This window comes from Equus przewalskii, chromosome 25 (assembly GCF_037783145.1).
Source record: "Equus przewalskii isolate Varuska chromosome 25, EquPr2, whole genome shotgun sequence".
NCBI classification, from domain to species: domain Eukaryota; kingdom Metazoa; phylum Chordata; class Mammalia; order Perissodactyla; family Equidae; genus Equus; species Equus przewalskii.
In genome coordinates this window covers 13,615,525-13,633,291 of record NC_091855.1, presented here as the reverse complement: position 1 = coordinate 13,633,291, position 17,767 = coordinate 13,615,525, and the positions used below count along the sequence as shown (strand labels likewise).

The 17,767-nt window shown below is 43.8% G+C and overlaps 1 protein-coding gene across 2 annotated transcripts in view; it reads left to right on the top strand.

The window, feature by feature from the left end:
* ZFYVE26 (zinc finger FYVE-type containing 26) overlaps window positions 1-17,767 on the top strand; it is a 62,695-nt gene that overhangs the window by 8,527 nt on the left and 36,401 nt on the right. For both annotated transcript variants that reach the window (XR_011532976.1, XM_070594105.1), the window contains exons 5-18: window positions 228-750; window positions 1,392-1,522; window positions 2,123-2,287; window positions 2,434-2,522; window positions 3,454-3,617; window positions 5,993-6,196; window positions 7,498-8,109; window positions 8,358-8,444; window positions 10,540-10,608; window positions 11,027-11,178; window positions 13,337-13,538; window positions 15,017-15,280; window positions 17,131-17,250; window positions 17,344-17,508. Coding sequence is in view for 1 of the 2 variants with exons in the window: in XM_070594105.1 (XP_070450206.1) it covers window positions 228-750; window positions 1,392-1,522; window positions 2,123-2,287; window positions 2,434-2,522; window positions 3,454-3,617; window positions 5,993-6,196; window positions 7,498-8,109; window positions 8,358-8,444; window positions 10,540-10,608; window positions 11,027-11,178; window positions 13,337-13,538; window positions 15,017-15,280; window positions 17,131-17,250; window positions 17,344-17,508 (2,947 nt within the window). In the remaining variant the exon portion in view is untranslated. The remainder of the gene's footprint in view (window positions 1-227; window positions 751-1,391; window positions 1,523-2,122; window positions 2,288-2,433; window positions 2,523-3,453; window positions 3,618-5,992; window positions 6,197-7,497; window positions 8,110-8,357; window positions 8,445-10,539; window positions 10,609-11,026; window positions 11,179-13,336; window positions 13,539-15,016; window positions 15,281-17,130; window positions 17,251-17,343; window positions 17,509-17,767) is intronic.

Below are 17,767 nucleotides of genomic sequence, written 5' to 3'. Positions count from 1 at the left end.
TTCAAAATGAGGCTAATTGTAGTGTCCGTTTAAGGTTGTCATGAGGATTAATTTGATTTTTCTGTGTAAAGAGCCTGTGGTGACTACTACAGAAGTGTTTGCTACGGCTGCTCTTATATATACACTCACATACATATATGTACTGAAAAGAGGAAAACATCAAAGCATACAAATAGTAACATTCTAGATGTGCTCACCACCTATCCCTCTCTTCATCCTCTATTTAGGAGCTATATGAGGTCTTAGCACAAGACACAGTAGGCCCTGGGCTTGATGGAAATCAGAGGCGAGAGAACCGGACCCCTCAGCTCAGCTTAGAAGCTGTCTCTGTGCTCTGGGATCTTCTGAGGCAGGCTCCCCAGCCAGCACAGGCCCTGCTGGAGCTTCTGCTTAGGGAGAATGATGGCACTGGCCTCTGTGGCTGGCGTCTGCAGAAGGCACTGGTGGACCTCATTCAAAAGGCACTACGAGCTTTGCAGGGCCCTGCTGCTGGGCCCCCTGGGGTAGTAGATGCCATCTATGGAGCCCTGCGGACCCTGCATTGCCCTGTAGAGCCCCTCGGGCTTGAGCTGCGTACTCTGTGTGAAGAGCTACTGGAGGCCTGCCGGTCTGAGGGGAGTCCACTGCAGGAGGAACGACTGCTCAGCTGCCTGCTGCACAGGGCCGGACAGGGCCTGGTTTCTCTATACGGCCATATCTATGCAGAGAAGGCCACAGAAAAGCCACAGAAGACCAAACCCTCCGGAAAAGGTGTGTTCCCTTTGCTGCTTCTCCTTGTGTGTTGGTAATTCCACTATGCCCAACCTCTCTGAAGTCCCTCTAGGCTGGTGCCTTCCATGTTGCTCAGGAAATCTAATGGGAGAGGCTAAGCAAAAATGGGTAAGAGGTTGTTTTTGTTTTTTGAGGAAGATTAGCCCTGAGCTAACATCTGCTGCCAATCTTCCTCTTTTTGCTGAGGAAGACTGGCCATGAGCTAACATCTGTGCCCATCTTCCTCTGCTTTATATGTGGGACACCTACCACAGCATGGCTTGCCAAGCGGTGCCATATCCACACCCAGGATCTGAACCAGCGAACCCCCAGCCACCAAAGCAGAACATGAGCACTTAACCGCTGCACCACTGAGCCAGCCCCAAGATGTTCTTTTGTAAAAGCACAGATTTTGTAGTCTAAGATGGAGTGATGGCAAAAAATAGTAAAATAATAGAAACAGCAGGAAAGAGCATTTCAGAAGCTGCTGAGAGAAGTAAAATCTTTAAGACAGAAGTATAGAAAACCTGGTTTAAGGTTTTAAGAGTGAACTGTCAGATCAGTTGGTGCTTCAGATGGGCTTTAGATTAGGAAAGAAGAGCTCCTGGTTACCTAATAATCCTTTCTGGTCTGATATTTAGTCTCACCAGATCATCTAGATCCCGAGCGGGCAATGCTGGTCCTGTTCTCCAATGCTGATCCAGCCCAGGCTTGGAAATTGGCCTATTTCTACTGCCTGAGCAACAGCAAGCACTTCCTCGAGCAGATCTTGGTAAGTCAAACTTAATTATTCTTCCTCACAGAAGTACCCAGGGATTCTCTCCAGGCTTTTTCATTCCTCATTTCTCTCCCACGAATTTATCCAACACAAAGCAGTTTAATTAGTGGTGAGTCATTTTGTCCCGGCCATCCACAGTCTAGGGGAAAAGGGCTCCAATTCAGAATTGGAACCGCAGTCATTTTATATCCGTCCCTTGGCAGGAACTAAAATGTTGGATACGTGTAGCTTTCTGAAGGATGTGAAGAAGAAAAGACAGTGGCAGCAACATGTTGCCTGACGAGAGAATTTAATAGTTTACCTTCTGCTTTCAGATTGTAACTGAGCTTCAGTTTAATTCAACAGATATTTATTAACCTCATTCTATGTGCCATATACTGTGCCGGAGCTGGGGTTACAACAGAAGTCAGTCCCTGCCTTCAAGGAGCTTATAGCCTGGTGTTTTCATGAACATTTTTTATTCATCAGGCCACTTCTGTCATTGTCAGAAATCTCCCTGCTATACTAAAAGGCTTCTCACCCTAAGGAGCAGCCAGCTGGACTCATTCTTTCTAGTCCAAGTAGCTGCCTATAGCAGCCTCCTTTGGCTTACAGGTGACAGCGCTAACGCTGTTGAAAGAGGAAGACTTCCCAAGTCTTGGCAGCCTACTAGATAGAGAATTCAAGCCTCTCAGTCGACTGCTCGTGCTCCTGGGCTGGACACATTGCCAGAGCCTAGCAGCAGCCAAGAGGTTACTCCAGACACTCCACAGGACCCAGGTAACTTGCTCTGCACTCCCAGCTGCTCTGGAAGCAAGTGCTGTGGGGCTTTGGGCTGAGACAGAATGTGGAGTCCTGAAGTCAGTCACAACCTTTGACCCCAAGTGCCTGAATCAGCATCTCTTTCTTCTCCCATATCAACACAGGACCAAGGCTGTGATAAGCTCCTCAGGGATGCCTGTGATGGGTTGTGGGCTCACCTGGAGGTGCTGGAGTGGTGTGTTCAGCAAAGCAGGTATGGCCCTGTGCAGACAGCCCCTTCTCACCCTTGGGCACACTTGACCTGTGCTCTGCGTGTGTGGCCATTTCAAGGCATCTTCCACATAAATGTTTTGAGTTGGTAATGTTGACCAGGAATTAATGATTATTCCAACTATGAAACCAGGAAAGAAACATAAGTCATGATTATCTTCACTATAGCCATAAGGTCACAACTAGAGGATAATTTAAGGATGATGATAAAAAGAACAATAGCTCACATTTCCTGAACACTTACTATATGTGAGGCATTGCTCTAAGCTCTTTACATGGATGATTTCATTTAAGCCTCACAATAATCGTATGAGGTAGATACCAATATTGTCCTCATTTTAAAGGTGGGACAACAGAGGTGTTAAATAACATGACCAAAGAGACACAATCCACATTCTTAACCATGTGTTATCCTGGATCACACTTTTATTCAACAACTGCTTATTGAACCATATGCGAAGCCATGTTTCCCTGATAACTTAGCCTTAGGTCTTCCCTACATCCAGGTTCCTCTTTTGCGCTTCACCCACCTCACCAGCACTTCCTGAAGGAGAGTAGGCAGAGGGGGAAGTAAGGAGGGGCCCTTATTCAAAGTAAAGCCAGAGAAGCTTGTGTCAGGTCTGAGCTAGGAAGAATACAGAAATTGGGAAGCTTAATCTGCAGGCCCTTTCTAGACCAATAAGGCCCTTGCTAGGTTTTTTTCTATAGAAATAAGGCTGACTTGATGATGTACTTCCCTGAGGGTAAATAAATGCTATGCTCTATCCTAGACCAACTGAAATTTAGTATTTGGGGAAGTGATACCTGCGGTGTTATGGGCCAGAGAGAAAGCACAAGAGGAAATCAAGCTTGGTCTTTCTCAGAGCAATTGTATAAATTGCCTTCCCTTCCATCCTCCCAACTGTCTCTTTCAGCAACCCCATACCAAAGAGAGATCTCTTGTGTCATTTACATGGTGGAGACAGCCACTCAGTGCTCTACTCTCTCCATCACCTTACAAACCTTCCAGCCCTCAGGGAGGAAGATGTTCTCAAGCTCCTACAAAAGGTGCCAGCCAGGGACCCCCAGCAACAGCATGGTGAGTTGATGATGGAGTGACTTTCAGGGTTCTCTCTTAGGACAATCTTACACATGTTTCTTCCAGCACAAGATTTATCTAGATGTGATTCCTGGGATCTGTCAGGATGAGTCATCCAGCAGGTGCCCTCTAAATTACTGCTGTTTGCTTCCATCAGATTATAGGATGTAGGGGCATTCCTTCCCTTTCTTGGTGTGGTGTACGGAATCCTGTGAGCACAGTCCCATAAGAACCCTTGTCCTCATGGAACCATCTCAGAACCACTAGCATGCCTTCTTTCCGATGAAACAGAATTAGGAAATGTCCTCTGAATTTGCCACATTGTCATTGGCAGTGTTTATGCAAAGTCTTGATGAGTCTTTCCACGCTTCATAAACTTTTTCATAGTACATTTTGTGCCTTCCTTCACTCCCATATTTTCTTGATACTCTCCTTATCAGATAAAGGGGTTTAGAAGAAAGACTTGCCTAAAACAATAGCAAAGCCTTGTTTTAACTTTAGATCTTTGCTTAAAATTCAAGTCTCCATTAACAAGCTCTTTTTGCTCTCAAAAGTCATATCGTAGTGTAGTCACAATCTGCCATGCGGGCCAGGGACACTTACCCGTGAGAGAAACAAATGTTCTCATATAGCAGTAGATGTTTCTCAGCCTAGATATTGCTTTGATTTCCTTTTAAGAAGGACCTACCACTAATTGGAAAACCGGTGTTACTACATTCTATTTTTTTTCTGGAGAGATAGGCAACTTGTTTAGCAGATTTCCTAAAGGGAAGTGGAGCTCTCTGTTTTCTACATACAAGTACAAAAGGCTTTCAAAGAAGTATTTTATGTCTGATCCCTGTGACCCACCAAGACACACTTAGAATTTAAACTTGGAAAAGGCAAAGAGGAACATTAATAGGGCTGGGACTAGGATGAGGCAAGAGAAGCATGTAGAATACAAAATTTAAGGAGCCAATCCCTCTCAGGCTGGTGCAAGTACTTGCAGGTCCTGGGCCTGGGCGTAATGCCATGTAGAGGCCAGGAGCATAGAACCATATTGGTCTCATTCTGCTTCTTACCCTGACCTTGGCAAGGCTGAGCTTCCTAGAAGAAGTAATCACTAGGAAGCCTGTATTAAAGGGGTTTATTGCAGCATCCTAGTAGCAAAACATTCCTAACTACTGCAATGCCCAGTCCTGCCCAAGAGGAATTTGCCTGAGTGAGGGATTCACTCAGTAGGACAAATGCAGCCATCAGAAATTTAGTTTATGAAGAAATATAATCAAATGCTTTTCCTATAATGGGTTAAGAAGTAGGAAAATGAAATCGTTTAGAGAATGTCATTATATGTAACTTAACCATTCACACACACACACATGCAAAACTACCAAAGGGGTTAAACCAGAATGTTACAGTGATTGTGTTTAGCTGGTAGGATCATGGGTGATTTTTTTTCTTCTTTTTGCTTTACTACATTTAATGCTTCTTTTTTTGAGCAGATTGTTCTTTTGTTATGGAAAGAATTAGGGCCAGATTTAGATATCTAGAGACCCTGTAAAGATTATGGTGCCCTCCCTCCTAAAGTTAAAAAAAAATTTTAAATGAGAAATTATAAATTATTAAACAAGTACAAGGAATTTCAAAAGAGTTTGTGATTTTTTTTCCCCATGATGTCTGCTTCAGTGCTTTCTTTTTTTTTTTTTTAAAGCTTGGCCCTGAGCTAACTTCTGTTGCCAATCTTCATTTTTCTTTTTCCCTTCTTCTTCCCAAGCCCCCCAGCACATGGTTGTATATGCTAGTTGCAGGTCCTGCCAGTTCTGCTATGTGGGACGCCACCTCAGCATGGCCTGATGAGCAGTGCTAGGTCCGTGCCCAGGATCTGAACTGGCAAACCCTGGGCCACCAAAGTGGAGGATGAGAACTTAACCACGCGGCCACAGGGCTGGCCCCTTCTTAAAAGTATCACATCTTTTTTAAAAAAGTTTCTGTTGCCTTTCCTCTCATCACTCAATCTAGATACATTTTAAGTCTACCTTTTGGATAATGTGGTACTAGGTAGACTAAACATTTGCTCTAAGTTTTGATTTTTTAGCAAAGGAAAAACAAGTATTTTAAGAAATATAAGAAAAAGACCTATTAAAAAGCCATGAGGGCTGTGTCGAACAGACATGGAGAAGGGAGGGTGGTGGGGAAAAGGAAGTGGAAGGGACTGAAGGTTGACGTTGACCAGAGGAGAAGGCCTGGAAGGGATGGTGGTCAAACTGACAGGAAGGAGAAAGGGTGAGAGCACTTAGGGACCTAGAAGTGCGGCAGCTCTCTGCTTCAGCCGTACTTGCAGCCCATGCCTGAAAGAATCAGCTCTGAAGTTCTGCGTATTTCCCTCTACAATTCAGATTCGGCAGATACCCTGGCCCCTGAGCACCTCAGCCAGTGCCAGAACCTGACACTCTACCGGAGCTTCTGTGCCATGAAGTATGCCATCTATGCCCTCTGTGTGAACTCGCACCAGCACTCCCAGTGCCAGGAATGCAAAGACAGTCCCTCTGAGGACCTGGCGTCAGCTGTGGAGCCCACGAGTGATGCTCTCCCCTCCCCAGGTACAGTGTTTCCCCCTCATCCTTGGCGGAAGCTGGTAATACCCTGTCCCAGTGAATTCTTTGTGTGAGAGCCCTTTTCCACCAGGATTGGGCGTAGTGGCCTTGGTTTCATTATGCCCAGGAATATTTTCATCCATTTATCAGCCTCCATGAATCAAAGGGACACAGAGAAAGCAAGTGGTTTGCCTAAGTTCTAATGGAGTCTGATCACCTAGTGCAGTGTTTTCTTTTTTTTTTTTTTTTTTAAAGGTCACTTTTTTTTTTTTAAAGATTTTATTTTTTCCTTTTTCTCCCCAAAGCCCCCCAGTACATAGTTGTATATTCTTCATTGTGGGTCCTTCTAGTTGTGGCATGTGGGATGCTGCCTCAGCGTGGTCTGATGAGCAGTGCCATGTCTGCGCCCAGGATTCGAACCAACGAAACACTGGGCCGTCTGCAGCGGAGCGCGCGAACTTAACCACTCGGCCACGGGGCCAGCCCCATAGTGCAGTGTTTTCTAAATGCTTTTTTTTAATTACAATCCACAGTAAAAATAGCGTTTCACATCACACTCCAGTTTGCACCTAGGGATGTAATTTGTGTCTTTATATATGTATGTGTATATGTGTATATAAGTGATACTTAAATTGAAATGTTTTGAGAAATAATACTTACCCTTCCAAAGGGCATGTTCTTGATTATGTTTCTGTTCTGTTTCATTTTTTTAAGTCTAAGTCGATTTCCCATCCTACCATGTGAAAGATACCAACCTAATATCCTAACCTCTCATTTTTCTTAATAAACTTATAATTCCTTAGCTTGCCTTCTGCGACTAGTGGTCAGTTATCTCTCCCTTGTAGCTTCAGAATTGATCTTCACCTCTGAGCATGGTCATTTTTTGACCAGCGAGTATTTCTTAAAAGATCTGGGTAGCCTGTGATCACCTTTAGTGTAACAATGAGTGAAAATAGAATTGAGGTGTCCGGGGTCCCATGCTACCTTCATTCGAGGAACTGAAATATGGAGTGCTTCTCAAAGATGAGGAATAAATGTAATATTTAAAAAGCAGAAACAAAATAATGAATGTTCGCTTATCTGTACTTTTAGTTAGGGTAGCAAAATCTTTCTGCAAATCATGAAAAGACATGGCTGAATAGTCTCTTATTCTTCTGACTGTAACCACCTTTCCCTTAGTCATTAAAAAATAAATAAATGAGCTAAAGTTGTGAGAAGGTTTGAGTCTGGCAAGTATTTTTTCTAATATTTGCATTTTCTCTCTTTTCTTCTCTTTCTCTCCTCTTCTCTTCACCATGCTTCTTTAGGTGCTTCAAGGCTCTTCTCAACATACCTGGCCAGGTGTCAACAGTATCTGTGCAGTATTCCTGACTCTTTGTGCCTGGAACTTCTAGAAAACATCTTCTCATTGCTCCTTCTCACCTCTGCCGATCTTCACCCAGAGCCTCACCTGCCTGAGGACTATGCTGAGGATGATGACATTGAGGGGAAGGGCCAGTTGGGCTTGAGGTCCCCATCAGAGAGCCCTCAGCACATAGCACAGCCTGAGAGGAAGTCAGAACGGGCTTCCCTGGGAGTCTCCAGGAGCCTTCCTTGTACCATTCCAAGCTGTCTGAAGACAGAGCCAAAAGACAGTTCCCCAGGGCCTCAAGGGCACAGCTTTTTGGACCTAAAGCACTTTACTAGTGGTATCACTGGGTTCCTAGCTGATGAATTTGCAATAGGGGCCTTCCTCAGGCTTCTCCAGGAGCAGCTGGATGAGCTCAGCAGCCATAACCTCCCTGAAAACCCAAAGCTGCTAGAAGGCCAGAGCTGCTCGGGAAGCAGAGATGGACTGCCGAGCCGCCTGCACCGGTTTTCCAAGGTTGTCTCTGAGGCCCAGTGGAGATACAAGGTGGTAACAAGCAACCAGGGCTCAGGTGAGAAAAGATAGCAGAACTGGTGGGAGGGATAGCAGAAAGTGGGAGGGAGAAAACTCCCAGTTACGTGGGAAAGCGAAGAGTGCATGGGAGTCACACCATTAACTCAGGGCATATCACCATAGTAACCAGTAGCACAACCATGTCTCAGACCTCAGTCCAAATCTTCCCCTACCTGTTGCCCCAGGAGGTAAGTCAAATCAAAATTGATTAATCTCTCGTATGACCCATTGGATCTGCTCTTCCAGAGGAGCAACCTTCCCGAAGATACCGGCCTGTTGCCACACGGCACCCCAGTCTCCGCCGGGGTCGTCGGACAAGAAGGAGCCGGGCAGGTAATCTGAAGAGCTCTCCCCATGCCTCGTTCCCATGCACCAGGCAAGCGGTATACTGCCACTTGTCTAATATTCTTTAAGATAAAGTACGTGGTCCAAACAGACAAACAAAAGTGATCTAAGATCAGCCTAGTCTCACCCCCCAAGGTAACTCTTGCTAGTAGTTTCCTTCCAGAAACTTTCCATGTAATACAAGCATATATAATTTTATATGTACAGATGCACCATACTATATGTACGATATATGTTGAGAACTGTGGCTTCCTCTTTTTACTTATATCCTTTTATACATACAAATGTAGCATACTATATATTGAGAACTTACTTTTTTCCACTTACTATTTTAAAGGTTGCTTAGTATTCCATTGTCATATGTATCCTTTTGTGGACATTTAAATTGTTTCCAGTTTTTTATTTTTATAAACAATGCCACAGTAAACAACCTTGCTCATATGTCTTTGCATACTTGTGAGTATATCTATAGGATAAGTCCCTGGTGGTAGAATAGAAGGTCAAAGGAATGTGGACATAAAACATAGATATTACCAAATTGCCTAAAAAGAAGGTAGACCAATTTACATTCTCACCAACTGTATATGAGTGCCTATTTGCACATACATTCGTCAAAAACAAGTAGTATCAGATTTTTAAAAATCTTTGCCAATATGATTAATATAGTACTGGTGTGTCATTGTTTTAATATTAATTTTTAGTTTAAGATTGAATATCTTTTCACATATTTGTTGGCCATTTATATTTTTCTGTGAGCTGCCTTTTCATGTCTAAGATCCACATTTTCTATTGGTTTGTCTTTTTTGTTGAATTGTAGGAAACTCTTTATATATTAAGGAAATTATTCTGTCATTATGTACTACAATTTTTTCTCCATTTTGTCTTTTGACTTTGATTATGAGTTTTTGTTAAGGAGTTTAATACAGGAGCATTACACAGGAGTATTAAATTTTTAGATAATCAAATTTCCATTATGGCTTTTGGTGTCATTTTTAAATAATTAACAGGGAATTTGTAAGATTTGTCTTATGTGCTAAACAATACTAGGTATCTTGAGGGAGGTGAATGAGTCATAAACCAGGACTTTGCCTTCAAGGAATTTATAATTTACCTGCAAAGACAGTATACATAAAAAACTTCAACTGCACTGAGGGACTGCCTGGAAACAGAAGTCTCTTAGAAGGAGAGATCAGCATAGCCTCCAGAGATCAGGGAAACAGCTTTTATGGAAGAGTTGACTCTTGAACCAAGCTCAAAAGAATGAGTAAGTTCCAGCTAAGTGGCAATGAGAAAAGTAAGCATACTGGGGATGGTGGAGGATACCGTGAGAGAGACCTGGAAAACTTCAACGTTGAGTTGCTAAGGCCCTTAAGCTGCTCAATTAATTGTTTTGAGTCAGAAAGCACAGTTTGCATCCACTTGAGCCATCCAGCCCAAGAATGTACAATCCTTCTTCTGTTTCCTTTCTGTCTGTTCCTTTCCAAACAGTGAGCCAAGGAGACTCCCTCGCACAGGGCCAATATCGCCCTTGAATCCCACAATAAGGACTAATAAGCCTCCATCGCAAGCCCTAGCTCATCAGGAAAGCAGGCCTTGAGAAGCTTTTCCTCCGGGCCTTTAAATATTGTGGTCTTTGGCAGACCAGTTCTTATACTTTGGTTCCCTACGTTTTTAAGTGTGAGGACAACTTTTTCTTTGTCAGAAAATTTTGTGATGCTCCTTTGCACCCTCCTTCTTCCTGGTCATAATAGTTGTGCTTTTCTTTTTTCAGACTTTGACAGTGCTTAGTGAGCAGATGGGGGTCGCTGACTCCTAGAAATAACTTGAAAGCTCCTGAGGCTCTGAGACCAGAGGTTGGAAACCACTGGTATAAGCTACTACCCAGATGCGCACGGGGCCTATTAAGTACAGCCCTCACCTTTGGTCCTTAGGACCTTGCCTTTTGCTGTAGAAGGAGCAGCAAGTGTAGCAGTTACCCATTATCCACTCACTAACTACCTAGATCTTGGCCTTCAAGCCAACTTCTCACTTTCTACACTGTGAGGCATTGGTGGTTGATTTTCTCTCTTCTTAATACTTCTAGATGGCCGGGACAGAGGTTCCAATCCATCCCTGGAAAGTACGAGTAGTGACCTGAGCACAAGTACTTCAGGTATGGGGGTCCCAACCAGTGGCCAACTTCAAGCAGCTTTGCCCTGATAAGAGTTGCCATAAACCATGGTGTGAAAACCCAGACTGAGCACTTCATGCCTGCGTTCAGGAAGGTTGGTTCTGCAGCTGGCCAGAGATATTTCAGTGGGGAAAAGAGAAGGGGCTGTCTCGCTGTCAGTTGAGTTGCCCATCAGCAGAGAAAAATGGGTGAATGCCCAAGGAAGGTAGTTGGTATGAAAGTCTCATACTCAAAGATGATAGTATAGGTTTCCCTTCAGTTAAGGAAAAATAAAGACCATTTACAGACCTTTTAGAGAAGGACTTTGAGGAGATAGGAGTTTGGCGGGAGGTGACAGCAGTATAGTTTTTCCTCAATTTCTGTTGCTTCCTTTGCCCCCTGCATTCTTGCATCCCAACAGAGGGAAGTCTGAGCACTGTGTCTGGGAGGAATGAGCTGGATGGCAGGTTACAGCCCCAGCCTCAAAGTTCGCTCATCCCCATGATGTTCTCCCCACCTGAGTCTCTGCTGGCATCCTGCATCCTCCGGGGGAACTTTGCAGAAGCCCATCAGGTGAGGAGAGTGCTTGTGCGGCCATACCTCCTCACGGAGTCAGCCCGTAGCTAACTGGAGCCCGCTGGGCCTCAGGTAAATCTAGATGCATGTGCAAGCAGAGCCACTCGGGAGCCCTTAAGGGACCACATCCTCCTTCTGCAGGAGAAAGTTTCCATGTACCAAGCCCAGTCTTCAGCATTGTGGATTTCAAGACCCAGCCTGGAGGGGATTTAAGCTGTTGAATCATCTGCTTGTTTTCTTAATATAAACAGTGTTTTAACAAGATAATAGAAAATATTCGGCCACAATCCCACCACTTCAAAACATGGAAATATTTTTGTTTCTTTCCTTGTACTTCTTCTCTGAATACATACATGTTTTTATATAGTTATAATTTATGATGCAGACAATTTTTAATAGTAACTAAATGCCAGTTCAATATGTAAGAAGTATAGGGGTCTAGCAAGCTAGAGTGTTCATGTTCTAGAGGGAAAAGTGCATGGAGTAGAAATCAGAAAGATTCTTACCCTCTCTGAGCTTTGATGTCCTCGTTTGAAAATTGGAGTTAAATGTAATACCTGCTCGTCCTACCTCATGGGAATGTTAAAAGGATTATGTACAAGCTGTGAGAAATGCAAGAATCTTCTATTGCTTAAATTTAATAGCATAAAAGCCTAGTATTATAATTTTTTGGATATATTTCTATCTATCTATATAACTCTCTGAATATATTTATGACACTTGTGCTGGTCCTTTAACATGTAGGTCAGAATTTTCCTTTCATGTGAGGTCCATTGTTGAGATCATGGAGAAATCTAGGTGATGGGATAATCTTTGCTTAAGTTCCCCTGATCCTTTTAGATCCTATACTTTAATGATAATGATAATTCTGACCCTTTGGGGAGGATAGGACCCTTGCCAGCCTTTCTTACACCCACATCCAGAGGAAGTCAGCTGTGAACTGCCCGATGCTTTACCCCTAAATGTCCTCACCGTCTTTTCCTTTCCTGAGGCTTTTATCTTTTCTTTTTTTAATAAAAGCTTTATTTTTTAAACCTGGTTACAGAGTCAGTTGTGTGTATTATAAGAAAATACCAAAAAGTAGTAACAAGAAAATAAAATTGTTTTTAAATCTATCGTCCAGATCAATCAATATTAAAGATAAAGTATATTTTTGCCAATATTTTTCAAAGATATATATGACTTTTGTATAGTAGAGATTATTTTGATTCTAGACCTTTATATGTGCCTTTTTCATATTATAATATAAGCATTTGCCTTGGAACTGATTTTAGTGACCTTATAAAATCTGATCAAGTAGGTACATTTGACCATTCCCCTGTTACTCAACATTTAGATTATTTTCAACCTTGTAATAGTTGTAATAAATAGTGGCAAGATTATCACCTTTAGGTATTAAGCCTTTTGAATCATTTCCTTAAGAAAGGTTCTCATAGGGGCCAGCCTGGTGGCGCAGCAGTTAAGTGTGCATGTTCCACTCGGGGTTTGCCGGTTCAAATCCCGGGTGCAGACATGGCACCACTTGGCATGCCATGCTGTGGTAGGCGTCCCACATATAAAGTAGAGGAAGATGGGCATGGATGTTAGCTCAGGTCCAGGCTTCCTGAGCAAAAAAAAAAAAAAAGAGGACTGTCAGTAGTTAGCTCAGGGCTAATCTTCCTCAAAAAAAAAAAAAAAAAAGAAAGGTTCTCATAAAAATTACTGAGTTAAAGATTATACAGGTTTTTAAAGCTTTATAAATTGCCAAATTGCTTTTCAAAACAGGTTGTGACACTTCATTCTACCACTACCCACTGAGGGTTTATTTTTACACTTTGTCATTGTGCTACATGCAAAATGATATTAATGTTACATAAATTCCCTGGATTACTGATAAGGGAAAACATTTTTCTTTGATGTGTTAGTCATATGTATTTTCTCTTTGAAATTGCCCACATCTTTTGCCTATTTTCTACTGGGGCTTTGGTGGCTTTCTTGCTGAGTTCTATGAGTTATTTCTATATTTGGTCTTCTTTTTGAATGTTCAGTGCTCTTCCACCCTACAAAGCAGATGTCTGAGGACCATAGTCTAGTCTTTGGCAAGATCTCATATCTCTAGACATTCCTCAACGCAGCGGGCCCACCACAACCCACACTCCTTCCTCTCCTGTGACAGGTGGTATTCATGTTCAACCTCAAGTCCTCGCCCAGCTCAGGGGAACTGATGTTCGTGGAACGCTACCAGGAGGTGATCCAGGAGCTGGCCCGAGTAGAGCACAAGATTGAAAACCAGAACTCAGACGGGGGTAGCAGCACCATTCGAAGAACAGGCAGTGGCCGCTCAACTCTACAGGCTATTGGCAGCGCTGCTGCGGCAGGTCAGGAATCTCTTTTGCCACCATAGATGGTGAGGTAGCTGGGGGAGAAGGGTATCAGGGGAAAAGCCGCCCAAATCAGAGGCTCATCATGAAGGTGAGCAGAAATCCAGAGCAGAACACATGCCTGACAGAACAGCTATCCTAACGTTCAGAATCGGTTTCTAGATGTGCCCAGCTTCCCTGTCCACCGTGGTCACGTACTTGCCACTGGAGCTGTCCCGTTAAGCTTGACCTATGTAACTTAAACTGAAGGGTGTGAATGCTAGTGCCACCATGTGTGTTGATGGCCACTATCTTGGGCTTTAGGAAATGGTTTGGAGTTTCTTTCTTTCCCATGTAATTATTCAAGGATAAAGCAAGGATAAAAGTATTCTTTTACTTTTCCGTAAAGTGAAGATGTTGTATGTAGCACCTGGGGCCTGGGATTCACAGGTCTCAATTCCCAACCTTGGCTGCACGTCAAAAAAGATCATCCTCTCACTATGTCTTGAAAGTGGAATCTTGTCCCACGTTTCGTCTGTTACTGGTCTAGGCTCTATACATCAAGTACCCTCACACGTTGCTCCTTCTGTATTCTCCCAGGTATATTTCTGTACCTATTCAAAAGAAAACATGTACATCCTTCTTGTTTTTAATATAAATGGGCTTTTACAACAAGTACTGTTTACTACCTTGCTTTTATAGCGGCGTATTTTATTATTTTTTTTTTAGATTTTTTTTTTTTCCTTTTTCTCCCCAAAGCCCCCCAGTACATAGTTGTATATTCTTCGTTGTGGGTCCTTCTAGTTGTGGCATGTGGGACGCTGCCTCAGCGTGGCTTGATGAGCAGTGCCATGTCCGCGCCCAGGATTTGAACCAACGAAACACTGGGCCTCCTACAGCGGAGTGCGTGAACTTAACCACTCGGCCACGGGGCCAGCCCTAGCAGTGTATTTTAGAGATCTTTTCCAATTAGCATACACAGATCCACCTCATTCTTTCCCTACCTATTTTTAGATCCTATTTGAAAGAAGCCCTCATCATCTCAACCATTCTGAGTTTCTCTTGGTTTTCCTTTCCACACCGTTGGGGCTGTAATGATGGTTCTGATGTGCATGGATGATATCCTATGCAGAAGGACCTCAGACATTTTTTAAATAAGTACTTTTCGGGGGCCAACCCTGTGGCCGAGTGGTTAAAGTTCCATGTGCTCCACTTCGGCAGCCCAGGTTCGTGGGTTCAGATCCCAGGTGCGGACCTACTCCGCTCATCAGCCATACTGTGGAGGCATCCCACATACAAAGTAGAGGAAGATTGGCACAGATATTAGCTCAGGGCTAATCTTCCTCAAACAACAAAAAAAAGAGGATTGGCAACGGATCTTAGGGCAAATCTTCCTCACAAAATAAATAAAATAAATAACTACTTTTCATGATAAAAATGGTAGTTAGAATCCTTTTAACTAACTCTTACTTTTTACTCCACTGCTGGGTGTCCAGGGATGGTATTTTACTCCATCTCTGATGTGACCGACAAGCTGCTCAGCGCCTCTGGGGACCCCATCCCCATGCTCCAGGAGGACTTTTGGATAAGCAGTACCCTGATAGAGCCCACTGCCCCGCTGAGAGAGGTCCTGGAGGACCTGAGTCCCCCTGCCATGGCTGCATTCGACCTAGCTTGCTCTCAGTGCCAGCTCTGGAAAACCTGCAAGCAGCTCTTAGAAACAGCCGAGCGACGTCTAAACAGCAGCCTTGAGAGCCGGGGTGAGTGGGCTGCTTTAGTTTCAGCCCTTAATTCTCAAGTGAGGAGCTGGGTTCTGAGATACTGGATAAATTGTGCAAGAAGGAAGGACTTTTTGGGGCAGGAGGGGCAGGGAGAAGGGATTATTAGTTAATTTCCTCATGCCCAGTCTGATAGCATAAATCCAGTCTGTTGAGAGACTTGCCTTCTGAATAGGTGTAGCAGTCTGCAACCATTGGGGAGATTGTTTTCTGGTTTATTGATAAATTCAAGGGGGAAATACCTATGCAAAAATGGTATAAATGGAATTTGTACCTTTAGACTGCCTGCCCCCTCCTGGGTGAAACCCACTTAGCCTAAAACCTGGGACAGTCTCAAGTTTGCAAACCAGGTTAAGGGAAAATTTAGGGGATCACAGTTGAAGGGAGGATTGTTCATTGAGGTTAATAATATCCCAGAATGTGTATGTGGAATTCTTGGAGGAATGAAGGTAGAGGAATACGAAGAAAGAATTAGGCAAAGTTCCACTCGCAGCCCATCCTTGATTACACACACCAGACCTTGGAAGGACTGACCAGTGAGGGAGAAAGCAGCATGTTCCTTCTCAGTAATGTGGAGGGCGGAATGGTGAATAGGTTATGATATGAATAGCCACCTCTAGATTCAGTGATTCACTAGGGGAACTCACAGGACTCAGCGTATAGTCATACTCATATCATGGCTAAGATTTATTTCAGCAAAAGTCTAAAAGCAAAATCAGCAAGGGGCAAAGGCTCTTGGGGTGAAGTCTGGAGGAAACCAGGCACAAGCTTCCAAGAGTCCTCTTTCAGTGGAGTCACACAGGATGGGCTTAATTCCTCCAGCAATGAGTTGTGACAAGTGTGAAGTGTTGTCTATAGGGAAGTTCATTAGAGACCCAATGTTCAAGGTTTTTACTGGGGGCTGGTAACAAAGGCACCCTCTGCCCAGCATGAACCAAAATTCCAGACTCTCAGAAGGAAGGCACATGTTCATATAAACCACATTGTACAAACAGTGCAGGCACAGTAAACCACTCTCATCATTTAGGGAAAGTTTTCTGTCAGTGTAGGAAACCATTGGCCATTAAGTTTGCAGACACCAGCCAGGGGCCAACCTTGCAAGCAGCCCTTTCTAAGGACAGCAGTCTCAGGCCTCCCATGTTAACTCATTTCTGGGCACCCCTCCAAGTCACTTCTGAGCCGTTGATTTAAAATTCCCTTAATGTTCACATAATCCATCCCAGAAAGTATACTGTGGTGTACACAATGCTATTTTTTACCAATTTCCCTCCCTCTCGTCTAGTACTTATTTTCTAAAATGAACAGAGATATTATCCAAGCTATTAATAGCTGACACGATTTCGTGTCAATCAATTAGGAATTAATTTAGTACCTACTGTGTTTCCAGATCATCCCAAGTATATAGGGGTACAGGAGGGGTATAAGGAATAATCTCTGTCCATAGAGTTGTTTAAAATCTAGTCAGGGTGTCAAGACACCACTGAAAGCAATTAGAGAAGACGCATGGGATCCCAGCTCAAGCTCTCGGCTGAGGGCAGTACTGAGGCAAATCCACAAGAAGTGCCTGAGTGGCTTGGGATAGCAATTCCATAGGAGCGCCAGAGGCTCTGGGTCTGCTGCTGTTGACAGCTGGGGCATCTTGCCCGAGTTACCCCTTGAACCTCAGGCATGGAATAAGTGAGGTATGCTGGTTTTCACCCCAAATGGCGCGGCATTTATTTCCTCCTTAGTATTGGAGAAGATAAAACTTTACAAGTGACTAGAGGACTGAGTATCAATCTCTGAATGTACCTTATTTCTTCTGCGTTCTGTCTTCCTTCATCTCTTTCCAGGTCGACGGCTAGACCACGTACTCCTCAATGCTGACGGCATTCGAGGTTTTCCGGTTGTTCTTCAGCAAATCAGCAAGATTCTCAATTATCCACTTGTGTCAGCCGGACAAACTAAATCAGGTGAGTTGCTTTTCTCCCTTTTTTTTTCTCCTGGACTTGGAATCTTAGGCCAGCGTCGGACTTCATGTTTTCTTTCTCCTTTGCTTTCCATAGAGAGTGTAGAAGAAAAAGGAGGAAGCCTTCCACGGTGCAGTATTGCTGAGCTTCTTCAGATGTGTTGGCCCAGCCTGACTGAGGACTGTGTTGCCAGCCACACCACCCACTCCCAGCAGCTGGATCAGGTCCTTCAGTCACTGAGAGAAGCACTGGAGCTGCCAGGTGTGGACCTGACAGCTTGGGAGCAGTTGAGGGCTGAAATGGGGAGAGGAAACAGCCAAGAGTGAAGGAGCAGAGGCTTAAGACTCCAGAACTGGGCTCTACCAGCCCTCTAGTTAGCCGGGCATGTCTCATAACTAATTCCACCTGTTTCCCCGCCCTTCAAGTGAAGGGATGCTTAACACTCCATTAGCTATATGTTTTTCTCATTCCTAATGAGAAATATACGCAGAAGGTACTCAGTAAATGTTTATCAACCCTT